The sequence below is a fragment of the Emydura macquarii genome, unplaced genomic scaffold (assembly GCF_026122565.2).
Source record: "Emydura macquarii macquarii isolate MOO-44397 ecotype Brisbane River unplaced genomic scaffold, CSIRO-AGI_Emac_v2 contig_1253, whole genome shotgun sequence".
NCBI lineage: Eukaryota > Metazoa > Chordata > Testudines > Chelidae > Emydura > Emydura macquarii.
Genome location: NW_027131390.1, coordinates 20,505,329 through 20,525,442, shown reverse-complemented (window position 1 = coordinate 20,525,442; position 20,114 = coordinate 20,505,329). Strand labels below are relative to the sequence as shown.

Genomic DNA, 20,114 nt, shown 5'->3' with positions numbered 1-20,114 from the left:
GTTACACAAACTACGCAAAAAACTTGCGCAACCTCCCATCATTTCAGTGCTTCTGTTCTGCACGCCGTCTTCACTGCATTGCACCAATGGGAACTGCATTCCCATCGACGCAGCAGTACGCCCTTGAGAAGGTGGTCTTAATACATCGATTTCTGGATCGACTGAGCGGGTCTTCACGGACCGCTTGGTTGATCCAGATAAGTCGATCTGACAGTGGCCAATTTGCTGCCATCAGTGAAGATGGCCTTCTGTTGGTCAGAGTGTTTCTCTCCCCCTCCTCCCCACACACCCCCTGACCGACAAAAGCTACCAACAAAAGTCCTAGTGTAGACAAGGCCCTACAAACCTGCTAGAGGTGGAAAACTACTGTGGTAATGCTATTTCCTGTCAGAGGATGGGGACTGTTACTTGTGATTGTGAACAAACCATCTACTGCCAAAGCAACAGCTCTGAACTGGTTGGTAACATGTTACAGGGCTAAAAATCCTCAGGCAACCATCCTGAAACTCGGTCATCCGGCTTCAGATTGGTACTCTACACTTCAGGCAAACCAAAATGATATGTCCCTCTCTCCAGGAGGGGGATTTACCTCCCATCACTAGCTTGTTAGCCAGCTCACACTTCAATTCCAAGTTACCTGTCTGTCTTTCAATCTATATAAAATTATGAACTCTAAGAGCACTGCATCCAAGCAGCTCAAGACTGCAGGCACTCATTCCATCCTACCTGTCAGACTTCAGGTTTACTGCCTGTTCTCCTCCCATCTGTGCCTGGTGCCTCCAGTCTGTTAAGGAAGGAGCCATACCCCTGCTGTCATGATCTCCTCCTCTCCATCTCTTGTTCTTTGAAACTTCAGTAAGCCCACCATCCTCTTATCACTCTAGGGATGCTGCATACCCAAAGGTTTGTATTATTGGTTTATGGCCCAAGACATGTAAGTTCAGAGTCAGCATTTCTTCTGCTAACACTGCCAGACCACTTAACTGTTTTACTACCTAGAGCAAAATGGAGAGGGGTTTACAGGTAAGAAGTATTTATTAGGCTTAGGTTTACACTTTAAGCTAGATCAAATTGGTCAGAGGTGAAAAATCCATATTCCTGACTGACACAATCTGACCTAGCGCCTCCAGTATAAAAGCAGCTAGAGTGATGGAATAATGTGTCTATCAACCTAGCTACCATTGTTCAGGTGGGTGGTGCTCTACACAGAAAGAAAATCCCTTCAATTGGTGTAGGCTGCGTCTTCTACACTATGGGGTTATGCCAGCATAACTATGCTAATACAGCTATTCTGGTATAGCCTCTGTAGTGTAGACATACCTTGGTAACAAATATTAGGCCACATCCCGTCAACCTCCCCTCCCCCCTCACCTGCCATGCACCTAGTCTGACTTCAGTAGGTTTTATTTAAGTAAGGACTACTGGCTTAAGAGCTGAGGGGTTGGTCTCAATGGTTTGGAGTAGACTCCTGGGCGGATAGTGGGTCACAGGAAAGTATAGGCAAATGTTTCACATGCAATGGAATGCACGCTGCTAATGAGACTTTCTGAGAGGCATTTAAAGACTGCATGCCACTATATAGCTTGAAAGAGTGTAGAGTGGGGGAAAGAACGGGTCTGGAACACAGAGCTAAAGTGAGCTCTGTTCTCAGGCATCATTAACATTTGAATGGGATGGTGGCTCACCCCCACTGTGGCATGCGTCTGCTTGCCTCAGTTTCATTTGCCGACAGCTTAAGCCGGGGAGTTCAGCATGCTGAACTGCCAAAAAAGGAACCGAATGGCATCACACTGAGGCTCCAGCACAAAAGGACTTTTATTCCACAACCGAGAAGTCTGCACAGTAATAGCAACAGCAACAACGGATGGAACAAAAAAGAAGCCAGCAATGCAAATTCAATACCTTCACAATCTCTCACTCCCACCCCCCCAAAAAAAAAAGACAAGTTTGCAACAACAACAAAAAAGTTACATGGACACTAAGCAGCATAGAACCAACATAATTAGTGCTATGAATTATCTGCACCATAAAGTCAAGCACGTTCTGCCTTGCTAGGCCAGGTATGTGCTCAGGCTGTACATATTCATTCATCTCTGAAATAGCTTTCTAACCGGATGTGCATGCTGGTAGCCTCTATCGAATGCAAAGGGAAGTGACTCCCCCACCCCATTTGAAAAACATTTTTAGTTCTACTTGACAAGGGAAACCATTATCAAGGCAGAGACCGATTTCTACAGCTGCAAGGAGCCTGCCTGGCAGCTAGCAACCTGATTATCAACCTACTTTTGTTTAAGGGGTGTGCAGTTGGAGATTTGATTAACTGTTTGCTTGTGGTGCCTCACACAGAATTCTTGGCAGTAAGCGAGAATGGAGGATGCAAAGGGATAGAGGCACAGGGTTGTTTTGAGGATGAGGGACAATGAGTTTTGAAGACAGCTGACCGTATGCAGTATTACAAGATGGCTAAAAATATACAAGTTTACTTTGTAAGTTGAACAAGGAACACTCTTTACTCCTCACCAGGCAGAATATTAATTCAGGCTGAATAGCAGAACTGTAGAGTACAATACAAGGAATTTATTAATAGATTTTGTGTTTTTGATCTGCCTACAGGATGGTGGAAAGCAGCATATTGCATCTGAAGAAGAGAGCTAAAGTCTCTCAAAAGCTTGTGCCTGCAAATATTAAATTTGTTAGTCTTTAAAGTGCCACAGAACTCTTGTTGTTTTTGCTGTATACAGACTAACAGTTACCCCTCTGGAACTATTCAGCATAGGGAGAGTTCAGACAATCCTCAAGATTCCAGCCAATTGGGGGGAAGAGAGAGAGAGAGAGAGAGACCTTGTCTACACTCTCTTATGCCAGCAAAAATGTATATCGCTGGGGGGAGCGGGGCAGGGTGTTCCCCCACACATTTGAGCAATAATGTTTTGCCAGCATAACTGCAAGTGTAGAAAAGGTCAGAGAGAGAGAGAGAAAGAGACACCCACCCACCCACGCACAGTTAACTCAAGTGAAATTTCATAAACAAGTAAATCCCAGACTGGAGTTGTGTCACCTTATATTGAAATAACCACTCAAGGTATCCTTGCACTCATCCTTTGAATTAATCTATATTACCACACTGGCAACACCATTCTTACAAACACATGCAAGTCTTCTAGGGCAATGGTTCTCAACCAGAGGCACATGTACTCCCGGGGGTACATAGGTTTTCCAGGGAGTACATCAATTCATCTAGATATTTGCTTATTTTTACAACAGGCTACATAAAGAACACTAGCAAAGTCCATACAAACTAAGATTTTCATATAAATCACTTGTTTATATACTGCTCTATATGCTATACATTGAAATGCAAGTACAATATTTATATTCCAATTGATTTATTTTAGGATTATATGGTAAAAACGAGAAAGTAAGCAATTTTTCAGTAATAGTGTGTCTGATTTTGTAAGCAAGTCATTTTTAAAAATGGAGGTCCAACTTGGAGGCGGCACACAAGACAAAAATCAGACTCCTGAAGAGGGTACAGTAGTCTGGAAAGGTTGAGATCCACTGTTCCAGGGCAATACCAGTTTCTTCAGTCCCCTGCTACAACCAATGCTCCTTACTCCTATTTCATGTACTCCCCTATATGGCTCCTGTTGCTCAGACAATTCCATCTTTCTACTTACAGAAGAAGAAAAAAAGTATCCATGGAGTCTTTGGCACTGCTCCCGGGCACAGCATTTTGACTACTGAAGAACTGCCGCTAGGCAAGGAATTTTGTATTTGCTGTATGTTCAATGACAAAAGTGAGTTAGACATTTGCCATCCCCTTTCTCTACTGCTTTAAAGCTCACTAAGTATGCAAAAGGTGTTTGTAAATAAGTGTGAACAAGCCATAGGACTGACATGCATGAAAGTGATGTGACCAATTCTCAAGCATTTAGAGCGGGAAAGTTAGGGGTTTCTGTTCTCGAAGAGTTGAGCTTGCCTTTCATCTTTGAAAATTCCTGTTCTCTCAGTAACTTCTGCTGGGAAGCCTCAGCACACCTCTGACCCTAAACAGCTTTCAGTTAGGCTCTAGTTACACAATCAGGGTATTGGACCACTTACTATTTCTTCCCAGGAAAGCCCTTCGGTTATGGTGCCTTCCCATTTTTATTTTTATTTTTTGTAAACAGGAAGATGGTCAGGGAATTAAGTTTTCCTCAGAGTTACCAGCCAGCAGCCCACTAACAGTTTTCACTATGTTCACCTTGAAGCTTCCAGTACTAGCTATCAAGTGGCCCATTACAAAATCTCTTCCCATATTGGATCATTGCTTCACAAGGAACTGCAGAGGCCATTCTGTAGATTTACTAGTCCGAGTAGAAAAAGCTACCAGAAAAGGTACTAACTAGGACAAATCCATAGTACTGGATCATTCCGCCCTCAGTTATGCTCATTCAAACCCTTCAGCATCAATGGGATTGCACCACCAGAATTTGGTCCACTAATTTCTATTATCTAGTCCAGTGGTGGCCAAACTGTGGCTCGCAAGCTGCATGTGGCTCTTTCACAGTTAAAGTGCAGCTCGCAGAACACACCCCACCCCGTGCGCACATTCTCCGCCTACCAGATTTGGGGAAGCTGCAGCTTCCTCTGATGAGGTGGTGAGGCTAAGGGCTTCTGCCCAGCAGAGATGGGGGCCTCAGGGTTTCAGCCCCACAGGGTGCACCTGCCAAGGCTCAGGGCTTCAGCAGGCGTGCCTCGCTGAAACCCCAAGGCCTCCCCTTACCTGCAGGCCTGAAGCCCCTAGTCCCACCACCCCACCACAGGGCGGAAGCTCCGAGCTCCAGTAGGCATGCCCTGGCTCTCGAACTTCTGAAGACTCACATGCAGCTCAGAGATCAGTAAGTTTGGCACCCCCATTTTAGAGAGGGGCAAGGATCACTGAGAAGGCACCTAATAAGCCTTCCTCACCATTCCTGGAGGAGGGGCAGCACTTCTCCCAAGAACTAGAGTTGCCATAAGTATGGGTTTTAGAAAGGGTTTTGTGCAAGACAGACTAGTGCCAAGCAACATGCATAACTTCATTCTCTTGGCCCAATTTACAGCCAAGGTAACATGCTCCAAGAACAATCTGAGAGGGAAAGGAGATAATCTCATTTTCTGCTTTGACCAAGATTAGCTACAAGGCTTCCCTCTAAGAAAAGCAATTCCAGGCTCCATTTACCCTTTGGAAATTGGAGCTGGATTTTGTACAGTCAGCTCCTGAAGTAAGTAGCAAAACCACATTTCCAGATACACTTCAGTACCACTACAGCCATAACCCTTAGCTGCAGAAAACAAGATGTGTTCTGGGGTGGATGGTAGACCTGATTAACAGTGTCCATGAAGTCCACTCTTTCCCTTATGGTAATACTGAAAGGCATTGCTAAATTCAGTCGAGGAGTTAGTGCACTAAGCATTCTACACCCATCTCCCAGTCCTTTAAATACCACTAATATCTCAAGGAAATATTTCAGATGGCATATTGCTGAGTGCACCTCCATTGCCTCCTCAGTTTTACTGAAGTGCAGCAGGAAAGCCTGCAAAAGATTCCACAAACAGCTTAACTGGGTGAAGTTATTTTTTCTGTGTACCCTTAGGGAGGTTTATTTACTCCTACTCTGCTAAACTTTTGAGATTAAAAACTGTTGCTCCCTATTAGCAACCATGAAGAAATCTAAATAAAAAAGATGAGACTCTTCCTACTACTGTAGGAAGTTGGTCAGCCAGGTGGCTCAGAAGCATCACAGCACTACGATCCAGAAGTCACCCCAAGACCAGCCTGTTGAGGATCCAATACACTACAGGACCAATTCAGTAAAGGTTCTTTCCCCATTGAGCGGGATCTTGATAGGCTCCACATTTGAGTATGCTCATTGCTGGGCACAAAAAAGGACAGCGAGCACTCAGAGTAAGATGTAGCCTTAGGAAAAACGCTAGCAACTACAAGGGAGATGCTGTAATTTCAGCCTTAACTCCTTAGAGATCAGAACTTTCCATTATAAGCCAAGCTTCTATCTCCACAATGCAACTGTCAAAAATATTTCCTTCCTGAAGCATGCCATAATCACCTGGCTTTGCTAAGAAACTTGAAATTTCTTTCATTAAAAAAAGCATGTCCTCAAAGGAGATCTATGGCCTTTGTCTACTTTAAAGGTTGGTTGGCTGGTTTTGGAGTTGAACACAGACTAAGCATTAACAATTGGCCCTCAAATCCTGTAAACTTCAAATCAAACATTGTACTCTGGAGTTTATTCCTTCATGAAATCTGCACAGTTTCAGGCTCTTAATTTGATGCTTAAATGGCTGCATTGAAGGATTCCACAGGGGTAAGTTTGTGGAATCTGTACAGCATGAGCAAGTTGAAGCTCAAGATATGCTAGTTAACTGTCCCTTAGGCAGTCTAATGCACGTATCTACTAGATAAGTAGTTCTACAGAAGCATGGATGTTACCGTTTGACTTGACAAGTTTGTCAAAAACCTTCAAATAAATAGAGATGAATCTGCAAACATAACTCATTGAATTTAAGAAAAAAGTTGGAACACTGAGGTGTGAAAGCCAGAAATTTTAAGTTTATGAATTTCCAAACTTAGTGTTTCCTAGGTTCCCAAACTAGGAACTTGATTCACTGATTCATTACACCTTCTATAGTCATACACCCTTGTGCAAAGTGGATGTAAAATGCTCACAAGTCTGGCATCCAGGGCCCCCACATGGATGGGAAAAAAGGTACACTGTACTGGGGCCCAGAGGCCCTGGGGGGCCCAGCCCAGGCTGCAATCCCCATGGGTATGTATGTGGGAGGGGACCCAAGTTACAAGTTTGTACTGAGCCCGAAAAAATTATGCTTGGGCCCTACTGGCATCTGTTTTAATAGTGTTTTACTCCCATTTTACCTAAGATCACGTAGTTATGACCTCACATCATGTAGTGGTGACAATATCTTCTTTATTCACTCATATGGCAAATACTGTACTATATAATGGGCCTAGAAGTCTCAAACCCACGTCCACATCTTCTCCAGGAAGTATATAAACAAGATATTATGATTAGTATTAGAGTGATTAGAAACTTCAGAGGGTAGATGCAGTAAACTGGACTGTCCAGTCCAGATCACGGATAGATCAAATTTTTGGATAGATAAATTTTTCTGGGAGGTACATGGAAGAGCTGTCAGTTTCTTACGATCATGAAGGAGAGGAGGATTTGTAGAGCTGTGCTTAAAATAGGAGAGAGGAATGCTGTGGTCTGACCAAGTCAGTCAGAAGTGCTGTTGTGGTATGACAGTACAGTGGTTAGTTGTAGAAGGCCTAACTGCGATGAATAGTAGAGGGTGGGTGTGGATACAAAGACAAAGTTTTGGGGAACTAAACTGATTTTCTAGACAATGTTTTTGCTCAAAGTTGAGGGAGGAGTGTGGTCCTAAACCTCCACCAGATGTACAATTAGGACAGTGAGTCACTTTTTAAAATATTGCTATACTGATTGCTGGCTACAAATTCCCAACTTCTTGTCCATAACGTAGGGCTGATCCTCTGCCCGGAGGCATTAGTTGCCACTATTTAAGTGTTCACCAGTAGCTGACGGGATGCATCACCTGCTACCTTCTCGAACCAACAGTTCCAGATACTGCAGAGGTGGCTAAGGAGCCACCACCAGGGCTCTTAAAGGAAGGGTGATGTAGGCTGTATGGCGAGGGAGGTAACAGGAGGAGAAAGAAGTAAACTAACAAGATCTCAGAGCAATTACTAGGTGCTGAACAGGTCAAAAGTAGAGCTGCTCAGTGGGTTGGAAGAGTCTGCAGCAGAGTGGGGCTGGGAAAGCAGAAGGGGATCCTGCATCTCTGTTTTGAGCTTTGGCAATATATAAAGGCATGCAAAAGACTGTATTAGTGTGAGTTTTTAATCCAAGCAGCTTCCACTTAAAGATGTCTTATTGCAACTTCTGTAGATAATAAAAGAATTCCATTGGCCTAAACACTAATTTCTTTGAACAAGAGGCCCCAGATTTAAATTCTAGTCAGAGTAGTCTAGCCTGCACACCACACCTACACACAGACAGCACTTGAATGTGGCCAAATGAAGCCAGCTTCACATACTGCAGTATGTTCATATCCATTACAGTTCTGCATCAGACAGTTTGATGACAAGCTGGGCACTAGATTTGCTAAGTTTAGTAAGAAGGGAGGCACAGTTCAACTCAAATCTAACAATTCCTACATTCACTGAAGAAAGTAAGGGAGACTTGGGAAGAAAGGGAATGCCAGTGTTATGAGTGTTGTCAAGGCTCCAGGGAGAGTCAAGATTAGGTCAGACGTCAGGAGGAGAGCCATACACTGCTACATGAACTGCAGGCTGGCTCTATCAGTTCAGGCAGAAGAATTTCTCAACAAGGTGCAGAAACAGATGTGGCTACCAGGAGCAGAGCAGAAAGAAGAAAATTGGCTCAGTCACAAGAGGATGCCATAGTTTAAAGCAGTTAGTACAGCTAGAAAGCAATTACACAAAAGCCAGAGTGCCGTAACTTGGTTCCATGGGTCTTACCCATTGTACCCAAAAATCTCTTCAGACAGAAGGCAAAGCAGGATGAGCACTCTACTCGCAGGCAAAGTGAACAGCAAACCCAAAGACCCATGTACTGGTAAAGCAAGAGTGGCAGCTGAACATGCAGTCCAAATGCGCATGAGTAGCTGTGGCAAGAAATGCAGTTCCGCACCACACCATAGATACATGTCATTTTACACAAATACAAGATATGTCCCCTACTATAAAAGTCTAAGAGCCATTTCTGCACCTTGTCATCTGCATGCTGCCTAAGTTATTTGAATATGCAGTTGTGTCTTGGCACATATCAGGCAAGACCAGGAGAGAATGATTAGCTACAAGAAGTGAGCTTTTAGGAAAAGCCCACCTCACTCCTTGTGCAAGTGCATTAGATCAGGTGTAGAGGATAGAGAGCAGATGTAAAGGCTTTTGGGCGAGGGGAAGGGTGGTCAGACACAAATCAGAAAGATAGGAAAAGAAGCAATGGGATCAGGGAGGCAAGGTGATTGGCAAAGTACAGTGCATAGGTGGTGGTGAAATAGGGGATGACAGCAAAGCCCAGCACTGCAGAACCTTAATAGGCAGAAGCATTTGAACTTCATGCAGGAAGAGTGTGGAAGTAGAAGGAGGATTCCAACCACAGCTAACCAATCAGATTGAGGTGGAGATGATTTGGCTGTAGCCCATTCAATGAGGGCACAAGTAGTATTCATAACCCAGCAAATCAATACCAGAGGACAGCCCTGTACCCACTTCAGACCTCTCTTCCTCCACCATCCCCCTGCAAGGTTAGATCATTTGGTAGACCAATATTTGGTTTCCAGAATTCCCAGTTTAACATCTATTGTGAAGCGTGTTTCATGCCCATTGTTAAAATTCTCTAGATCAGCTGTTGCATCCAAGCTCTTTCTGATTACACTTATCAACTCACCATTTGACAATGTTCTGTATTGAGCTACAGTTCAAAGTATTCCAAATGTAGTCCTCAGCTCATTTGTCATGTTCAGGTTATAATGCCTGATGGTACATTTCATGTCACGTGGTTCTCTGAGCCAGCTTAAATAAACACATTCAACAAAACCCTGACCCAACATTAGGGCAAGTGGCCAGGGCAGCAGCTTTCTTGGTCATCAGCCCCCTCTGAGGCTCCCATATGTTTTGGTTGGGTATTTACCATCATTTGGTTCCCATGCAGGTGAAGCTGGGTATAAGGGTTCTAGAACAGATTCCCCCCCACCCCCACTTTAGCCTCCCAAGACTGTGTGCAAACCGCTGATGGAATAACTAAGCCATTTTCAACCAGCGCAGTCTTTGCAGACTGGAACATTTGGTCAAGAAACAAAAATAAATACAGAATAATCAGTCTTATTTCAAGACAGGAGCATACGTTTTCCCATTGTTGCTGAAGCTGAATGGGATATTTCCTTTGCAATCAACTTCCTCCTCTTGCAATTGTCCAGAGACAGTTGTTGAATGCCAGGGCAGCATTAGAGGGCAGATTAGATTCTTTATCAACGCACTGACGTAGCAGCAGCTTCTGAAGTTCCTCAGTCTTCTCACAGTTCTGTCTCTAGTAGGCTGAACTGTCAGAGGGCAGCCTTGATACCCATAAAATAAATGCAATGCCTACTTCCCACCTCACTCCTCAGAGCCTCTCTTTCTAAAAACCACTCACTTGTCCTTGGCAGAACCTTGATCTTCCCAACCTGTGGTCCATGGACCCTGGAGGTCTGCAAAGCTACTACAGGGGGTCCACAGAAAAGAAAAACCACATCCTCACCAAGGAAAAAGTACAATTTCAAATAAAAATGGAGTAGCACTAGTAGCATGTGGTGGTCCAAAAAAAAAAAAAAAAAAAAGTTTGGAGGTTGAAAAGGGGTCCACACACACAAAAAGATTGGGAATTGCTGCCCTAGAACTTCCCATTGTTCGAGTCCTTTGGCTAAAACAGCACTCTTTCCGTGCCTAGCTCCTCCCTCCCAGCCAAATTCCTAGGGCTGCCAAAAAGAGTCAGTGATGCAGATGTGCATAGCCATCAGGGACTACATACACCAATTCCACATTACTCCCTGCAGAGAGAGAAGCAGGGGATTACAAGTCAGACAAGCTTCCTAGATGGGAGAGAGATATGCTATAGCTAGGTCACTCATCTGTCCACATACTATATATTTACCAGATACTGCTCACCGGGAAGCCTTCAAGAGTCATCTTTGCCCTTGTCAATCCACAAACTGAACTGACATACTGCACTACCATCTAGTGCAATCTCTCTCCTTTAGCATTAGTGTACACACACACACACACACACACACACACACACACACACACACACACACACACACGCTATCTGACAGCTGTAATGACTATGCAAATAATTGAAAAATGGAGAACAGGAGAAAGATAGAAGATGAACTGTTCTGTATCCTGGCTCTGGCGTACTGTGGAAAATCTTAGTCATGTGCCAGTGTCATTTTCTCTCCTTGTGGATCAAAGTTACCACTCACTCATTGAAATACCTTGAAATTTCTTCTAACACTTTAAAAGTTAAACCCATTAATGAAACTCCAAGTATTAGAAGGCTGAATCTTAAAAGCAGCGTAGATCTAGTATTTTGACTCAATTATTGCACCAGTCTTTTAGATTGAGGGTAGGGGGAAGAAGCAGTCACTTGAATAGTTCAGGTAATGGGGAAGAAACCAGAAACAAAAAGGGAAGTAAACAGACAAGCAGAGAAAATACTCCAGGTCTTGAGAAAAAACCTCTGCTCAAAAAGTAGTGACCAACATTTTCAAAAATGACTGTACCTAAAATGGCCCAATTTTCAGGAGCGCCTAGCAGTAACATGTCAGCTGTATATGCTCAGTACCTTTGGGTGAGTGTGTGTAGGACCACTGAAGGTGTCAAAATATATTTGAGCACCTACCTAACTTTAGGCACTGACTTTTGTGGGTGTTTTTTTTTTTTTTTTTTTTTTTAAACTACACACTACACTGACTCTTAAGAATTTTGGCCAGTCAACACTACCTTCTCTCTGGGCTATTAATTATTAAAAATGAGAGGGTTTATACCAAGAATGAGAGATGCTTCTCAAATAGACGTATTCACTAGAGACTAAATTCAGCACTAGTGCATGCTTTGTGGAAAAGTTCTGCCTCCTGAGAGCACAAAGCCATCAAAACTGTAGACAAATGTGGGCAAGATTTGGAGTCCCTACTCTCACTGGTTAGCAGTTACACCTGCAAGAACTTCCACTGAAGTCAGTAGCAGGACTTGCTGAATGGCACCTTATGCCATGTGGTGAAGAGTATTAAAACATGATCTTTGAACAGTACACATGATGAACCCTCACCCACAAAAAACCACAAAAACACTACATTAGAGCAGTTTCAAGGGGCGACAGATTTTTGTTGAGAGCTCAATGTTCTTAATCCATTCCGCACCTGGCATCTCAAGTGTTATACTGCAGGATGACTAAAAGTAGCATAATGCACTGTTCCCCACACGGTTATTTGTGTACACTCATACTGGTTTGGTTTCAGCACTGTCATTTCTATAGATCCTGCAATGCTTATATTCAAGAGGTGGGTCACAGGACTAAAAAACGTTGGGAACTACTGCTGTTCAGTAACAGCCCATCCAAGCCAGCCGGCCAGCTACCATGTGCTCTTTACTCCCTCCCAAAACTCCTGACTTAGATGTTTACTCATTGAATATCTTCAGGCACTGGTCCTTCAATAAAAAAAAATTAAAACATTGACAGATTAATATGTTAGCCCTTTTTTAATCTATTCCCCTATATTGCAGTTTTCTGTTCTGATGCTGCTTCACTGCAAAACATTTACTATCAACATACTAAAAGCATTGAACAGTCAAGTGTTTGAAAGGGAAAAAAAGCCGTAAAGTGACCTTGTGGTACAAAATTAAGCCTTTTAGTCCCAAACGAGAGAGTCAACTTTATGGGTAGGTTAACCATAATTGATTTTTCTTCCCTCACTAGCCCAGATGTGATGCAAAGGCTGGCCCCAGAATGTCTAGGGTTTCTTCCTGGGTGTGGTTCACAAGAAATCACCAGGCGAAAGAGGTTAAAGAAAATGAAAATAAGACGCATTGTTCACAGACTCTTCTGCAAGCAGCCAACACCTGTGATCTCTTCCTCTCCACCTCTACTGCACACCACCTCCCCCAACAGCAGCTCGACAAAGCCTGCACTGTGAGACATGATTGCATCACTCTCTGCAGGCTGCACGGATGCTCTTAGCAGCTGGGTAGTAGCCTGGAAAAGGCCTCTGGGATTACAGTCAAGATGTGTAATGGAGTCTGTCAAAGTTTCTCAACAGCTGCAATTGATAATGTCCATGGTTTCACAGCTCCATGTTTGGGCTGCATATGTCTCCCTGCTTCTGTTTGGCCTGAGCTGGGGAGGAGTGGAATCAGCCCTGCCAGAGAGGCTAGATGGCAGAGGAAAGCCAGTGCACCAAGATAAAGGCAGTTGACCCTAGGAAGTGACTTATAGCAGCAAGGATCTCCCTGTCAAACTCCGGCATATGAGTTCAGTGAAATGAGTACTATTATGTATGACACTTTTTATTGTGAATAATCAGCATTGTTTCTCCTGTTCCACATAGGCACCACTCACGCCTCTTTCAAACCCCTACCAGGGACCATTTCTACCAAACACATCTACAATAAGCTAACTGATGGTGGGAGGCAGAGAGGTGATTTAGGCCAGTTAATATTTTTAAACAAACACCACATATTTTATCCTCTTCCCTACTCTTGGTATGTGATTTGCCCAAGAATGGAAGCACTGTGGAGGCAGATATAGCTCCTAGTACACACTGGGAGTTTAAAAATATATACATATACACCAGCAATGAGGTGTGGAGGGGAGAACATGCAGTTCCTTGATAGACACTCTACAGGTTATTAGACTTTCTTTTAAGGGCCTCAAATAAATAATGGTGAGAGTATGTTAATGGGTGAGGATAGTTATGAAGGGGGGGAAGAAAGCTAGCAAAATCAGTACTAATCGCATGTTTTCTGCAGATGTGCCACCGTACCTGATCGAAGAGCTGCTTCCCTGTGGTGTTGGGCTGAATGGCAAACTCCAGCTCAGCATCCATGGTGGTAACTCGCACACTGATCTGGAGGATAAAAGAAAAATAGTGGTTACAATGGGTGTTCCCTGTAATAGCACCACAACATATGAAGGGTCATACTAGATCAGACTGAGGGTCCATTTATCTAGTCCTGCTCCCAGTCTACAACAGCCAGAGCTGGAGTCTTTAGATAAAGGTGCAACAAACCGCTAAGTAGACAGACAGTGGTCCCATATGGATCATTTCTTAACCTCCTTCCTCTACCCTGCCACTCAGTAAATGGTTGATCTCTGCTATAAAACAAGAGGTTTTACATCCTTCTAAACTTAATCCTATCCAATCTAAGTCTAAAAGTTTCCACGTGTAAAATAGCATGTTTCGGCTTGTAAATAGATACAAAAGTTAGTGCTCTACAGAGAGCATGCCAACAGCTTCCATCATATTTAAGAAGGGAAGGCACCTGAAACTGCTGGCAGTGTTCTCTGAAAACCCACCCCTCAGACCAGGAGACCCCACTCATGATCCTATAAACATGCTTGGAAATATAACTGCTTACGATGCTCAAGGAGACTACAAAGAATTTGATTATATGGCTACAACTCCCATTGACTGAGGCAAGTTGTGTAGCCAAAACCTTATCATGCACAAATCTTGGAAGCAGTGAGTTTGAGAGTTTCAAGTTTCAGATCTGGTAAGATGCAGAAGTTTGCACCCACATCACCTCTGTTAAAGAGATAGGATCCCCTAGAACCGTGTACATGCCTTGCACAAAGCTGTAGGATGGGACAAGCTACCCTGTAGTTCTTTTGGACTGCAAGAGTAATACTTCTCTACGAAGTCCTCTACAGTATATTTGTCCAAACATGAAGTCTTACATTGCTATAGTGTGTCTTGACACTACTAAACCTTTGACAGGTGGGGTGAGAGCATGAGCATTTTAGGCTTATGTAGTGTGTAAGTTAGTGGCGTTCTATATCTGGGGGAATATTGCTCTCATTAGGAGTGGGGCCTCTTGAGTTTGGATTTTGGGATATGTTTGGGATGGGGGAAAAGGAACAGCAATAGAGGAATTTGCAGTCCCCAGTAAAGGAGCATCAGAGCCTCTATTAGAATATATATTCTAATGACTGAATTCTCTGCCCTCATGAGAGCTGCTTGACTCCTGTAGTTTCTCTAGCCATTAAGGTGGGAAGGGTTCCTCTTTGAATACAGTATGACTACTCTACAGTATGACTGAGCTGTGATTTCATTCAGACATCTCTGGAGCATCCACCAAGAGACTAAGTCAATGCAGAGCTGTATCTTCCTAGGTTGGGAGGTTTCTCCTTGTAGATTTGATGGGAGAAGAAGGGCAGAACATTCCTGCCTAAAAACGGAGAGGATGAGCTTTGAGAGCATCAGCTGAGCTAATTTTAAGACTTTCAGTAGCCAAAAAATGGGACACGTGGTTTGAGAACCCATTTCTGTTTGCATATCTACCAGTTTATATGGAGGGGGGAAAAACCTCTAAAGATTTATGTACACTTTGCTTCAAGTATTTTTAGCAATGCGGGGAGGGTGTGTTTAGAACACATTGTGTTGCAGTACTCCCCCATCCAGGACACCCAAACCAAAGTTTCAGGACTATGCAAAACAAGATACCCAATTAATCAATACTGAAAATACAGAGAACTGTGCTATTGTTATCTCTGGCTTTCCAGGAGTCAAATTATTTTTGACTTGCCAGATACTAGCTGTCATCTTCAAGGTGGTCAATCCTTCTCAACTCTTCCTTCAACTCTACTTACTGTCTCCCCTTCCCCAACGAAAAAGCCATGAAGAGGTAGAAATGGCTTTATTAAGACAAATTTAAACGAAAGTTTAGTGTCGTATGGTTAACTTCTAGAGACCAAAAAGCAAGAAAGTCAGTTAAGAAATGTTTGAGGAACCACCCAATATAGTTATGAATTCAACTGGTTCAGAGTAATCTGTTTATCTAGACAGGTTTCATAGTTACCAACATACCATTTCCTCTGCTAACGAGGCAGCATCAGCACAAAAAACTGCAGGACAGCTGCAGAAATTAAAAAGCTTTGTGCTCATAATACTTATTTAACATAGGAACTAGTCAAATCCTAGATTTATGCACAGGACAAAATCATTGTGCCTCAATGTGTACGTTTCTGAAATGTATCCCAACAGGCCTATTCCCCCACTCCCTGAGATAACCATGCTTTCATCTTGCACTTTATTCTGCCCTAGCATTAACTGTTGCATCACTGTGCAGTAAGAAAAATATTTGAGAGTCAAGCCTTAAGTTGGCCCGTTCTTCCTTTTTTAGATGGTTTATAAATACAAACTTTAACCCTGCATGTTTTATAGTTCCCTTTCAGCATTCAGTGCTTTGCTAGGGTACCTTGAAATATCCTCAGAGGAGGCTCTTCCAAAGATCCTGGAGGGCTACACTGGCTCTACTTACTTGTTTCCTCTTTTAATGTGGTATCAATCAGTTGGACACCACTTTGAGGAGAGGGCAATTGTTGCTTGTCACTGGCCAGTAAATAGTCTAGCTAGGTGGTTTTGTGTTACCATTTTAACTAGGGAGCCAGGAAGCATGCTGGCATCTGCAGTTTTTCTCCCCCACGTGGCACGTATGGCCCAGAACAAGGATTTTAAAAAATAATAATAAAAAAAATAAAAATAAAAAAGTATGAGATGGGTTACACTAAATTCAGCCAGGGTTTGTTTGTTTTTTTAATTTGGTTTATTTTGTTTAAACACTATCCCCCCCGCAGTGCCTTAAGAAAAAATCAAGTCTTCTTCCCCCAGCTTTACTACTATTGGTGCCGATCACTGGAGGAGGAGATGTCCCTTTTACAGGTTAAAAATGACAACTGCTGGCTGAGGATGTTCTGCTTGGGCAAGCAATTTATGTTGATATTAGAGACACAATGTCTGCTTTGACACTTAAGCTCACAGGGCCAGTTAATCAGGGGGAGACATAATTGTAGCATCTGCAGCTGTGTCTTTATACCCTGGGACCGAACAACTTTAAAAAAAAAAAAAAAAAAAGTTACTCTCCAGATCAGGCTTTTACAGTGAAGATGCCTTGATGGATGGATGGTAGTACTAGTCCTACATCCAGGATTCTATAATCTTTTAACTCAGTGTGGGCACAAATTGGTTTAAGTTGCAATGCTTAACACTGCTACATCACAGTAATCGGGTATGCAGTAAGGGAGTTTTTTACTTCAGTGCATTTAAGCCTATTCTACCATCAATCTGTTCAGCATATATAAATACTTAAGACTCTTGTAGTACTGAATGTAGGTAACTATTTGAGAGCAAAATACTTGCATTTGCCCCCCTAAAGGTTCTACCAACCATTTCTGCTCAAGCTGAGTTAAGTAAATTAAAGGTCAGAAGTAGGCATAAAGTCTTGAAACATATGCAGCTATGCTTAATTCAGTTTGTACAGATTCCAGAGGCCAGATTAAATTGTGAAATAAGCAGCAACTCTGTAAAGCTACCCCTAAATACAGTAGGGCCTCACTTATCTGCACTAATAACTGGGGGACCTACTGAATAAGTGAATTGTGAGTTAGCAAAAGATCAAGAGGGAGCTAGCTTCTTGTGATCTGTTGGCCAAAATAGCAGTGATTATAAATAAAATTGCATTATCTCATAGTAGGCTAGCCAGTATTCCGTATTAAGTTTTGCAAAGGTAAATATGGTACCTCACTACAGTGAAACATTTTTACTGAGAAGCTAGTTTGTATGCACAAGTTATTGGGTGTGGAGTGGCGATGAGAGCATTTGCAAGATTCTACAGTTTAAAATGGGAAGTGGAGTTTCTCTGCATTATTCCAAAAAGCAGATAAAAGGTCAGGCTTTAACAATACTTATAAAAGGAGAACAGAAACATGGTTGATGTTTTCAGAATATGGCCCCAAGTGAGACATTGTCATACGTGTAGGAGGGCTTCCATCCCATCAGTACATTTAACTGATAGGAAAAGGAGCTCGAGTAATCTATATCTTCTACTTGGTTTACCCTAAAGTGATAAAGCAGAACTTTAAGCGTATGTTAGAATACATACTGCATATATCACCTCATGAGACAGTGCCTGGCAGAGCCATCGGCCAAAGTCTTCCCTAGTTAGTCTTAAAAAAACAAAACAAAAAAAAACACTACATACTTAACTGCTGACCTGCCCTCTAACTTTTTCCACCCCCTTTTTAAGATGAACAAAAAGCCACATACTTTGCTCAGTATGGTGAATACCATAGCATACGGATGACCTACAGATATTAACCACTATTCTGGATGTTAGACAAAATAATCCAATCCCACCATAACACATCATGCTCTATTTCCTTTGTCAATTATGAGATACAGCTACCTTGTGAGAATATTTGGGGGTGGGGGGCACCGCAGCTGGAGGGAGGTTAAAGGCCAATTTAATTTCACCACCAGTCTTTATTGTAGACAGATAAATATCTGCACTCAAGATCTTTGAAACTGCTGCAAGAATGAGGTTTAAGCTCTTTATACTTTGCACTTTGAGCCTCCTCTCTTTGCAGCTCTCTCAAGGTAAAGTCCCTTGTGTCTGATATACTAACAGCAGTGGGTTATGTATTATCCCCATCTCATAGATGTAAAAATGGGTGTAGAGTTGACGTGACCTGCCTCAGATCATATAGTGAATATGTGGCAGAACTGTGAATTGAATATCCCATTTCCTGAATGTATTAGGTTTTTGCTTCCAAATGCTGGCAGAAGGAAGGAAGATAAGACCTGCTAGTCCTGGACTGGCTCAGGAGACTGAGCACAGAGTCAGACCCTTTTCTCTGGGCATCGTATTTGTGTCCTTCACAAGCCAATCAAGTTGCAATCAAGGCTTTCAAGAAATTGTAAGTAGTTTTCCCCTCCAAAAGCTATATAAATGCTCACCAATGCACCCCATTGTCAGGCATATGTTAGACACTGGACCACTGCCTGTTGACATGGCGAAGGTGAAGTGAAGTGATTTCCCATATAAACTAAACTGCTGTTGGTACTTGTGTAAGAGTTAGTGCATATGGTGCTGGCACTACTGTTCATGTTTAACTGATTGTCCACAAGCTAATGTTTTCCAGTCTAAAGAATCCACTATTCCCCCAATATAAGGGGTTTAACCCTAATGGGTAGTGGGGCATGAGATGCCAGGTTTGTCAGTCACTGTGGAGCCACTTCATAAATCCAATGTGTAGTAAGAGCAGGGGGAGTCACTCCAGCCAGCATTAAGAGCCCAGGCATAGAAGGGCTTACATGTGTATATGTATAAAAGCTGGCATTCTAGAAACACTTCATAACTCCTTTGGAAAGGAAGGGTATGTTAATGTATTGAGGATTTAAGACAAACCCTTAATAGCCAAAAATGCTGGTAAGGGATTTACTGGCTTTTGTAGTTTTACACTTCCACTTTAGGAGGATTGCCTGGGGTAAGTTTCACTGTACTTCTATTAATGCAATCCAATAAAGCCATTTATAATGTAGTCACTGGTGTATCTGAGTGTGACCATGAAACAATTTTGTTTAGACCTTTAGAGAGATCAGGGTACTACTACTACGAGTAAAAAAAAAAAAAAAAAAAAAAAAAAACAAAAACTTCTGCTAGCCATTTGGGCTGGCAAATAATCCACCTACTATACTATAGTAAGAAGAGAAAGGGTTGTAGAACCCTCTATCCTCCCTCCCCTTTATACAATACTAAATATAATTTACAGCTCTCAATATTGTGCAAAGTGCTTCCAAAGAAATGGCTTTTGCTGCATATTAGAAGATGATTTTGGTGCCTCTTAGTGTCAACTCCCTAACTGGACTCCTAAGAACCCCCACACCAGACATCAAGAGGAAGGACAAGCTGCTAGTCATGAAACAGACAATGCTGCTAACATCTCCTAAAGGAAATGGACAAAGGAGGAATTGCTGGGGTTCTGGTCCTTACAGAGAGCAGTTGCCATTGTTTTACCACCTTTAAAAAAAAAAAAAAAAAAAACACAAAAAACAAAAAACCCGTTAGTTACGAAATTGCTTCTACAACAGCATATTCAGAACTTCCTGCTGCCCTGCACAGCTCCGCAGTGAAGGCAGAGCCTCCTACACAGGCCAAGCCTTCCAAATCAAAACAATGCCTGTTCCCATATGGAAAACAGCTGCAACTGGCAAGATTGCCTTTTAATATATAGCTTCAGAAACCTTCGTCAGGAATCACCACCTCCTCCCACTGCGGCATCAAACTGGATGCAACTGATAGCAGTACCAGGCACCTTGTATCTATTTGCAACAGGCCTTTAAAAGTTTAACATTCCCCATATGCCTTCCATAACCCCCCCTCACCCCCTCGTTCATGTAAACTCCTGAGCAGATTTGCTAATAAGTGCAAGAACATTGGAAAGGAACATCAGTTATTCTCAGAAGCGAAGAATAAT

The 20,114-nt window shown here is 42.6% G+C and overlaps 1 protein-coding gene across 1 annotated transcript in view; it reads right to left on the bottom strand.

Annotated features, from left to right (window-relative positions):
* The window catches only part of MSN (moesin), a 70,836-nt gene that overhangs the window by 19,263 nt on the left and 31,459 nt on the right, over positions 1–20,114 (bottom strand). Inside the window, exon 2 of the mRNA XM_067548304.1 lies at positions 13,624–13,707. Within this exon, the coding sequence (XP_067404405.1) occupies positions 13,624–13,707 (84 nt within the window). The remainder of the gene's footprint in view (positions 1–13,623; positions 13,708–20,114) is intronic.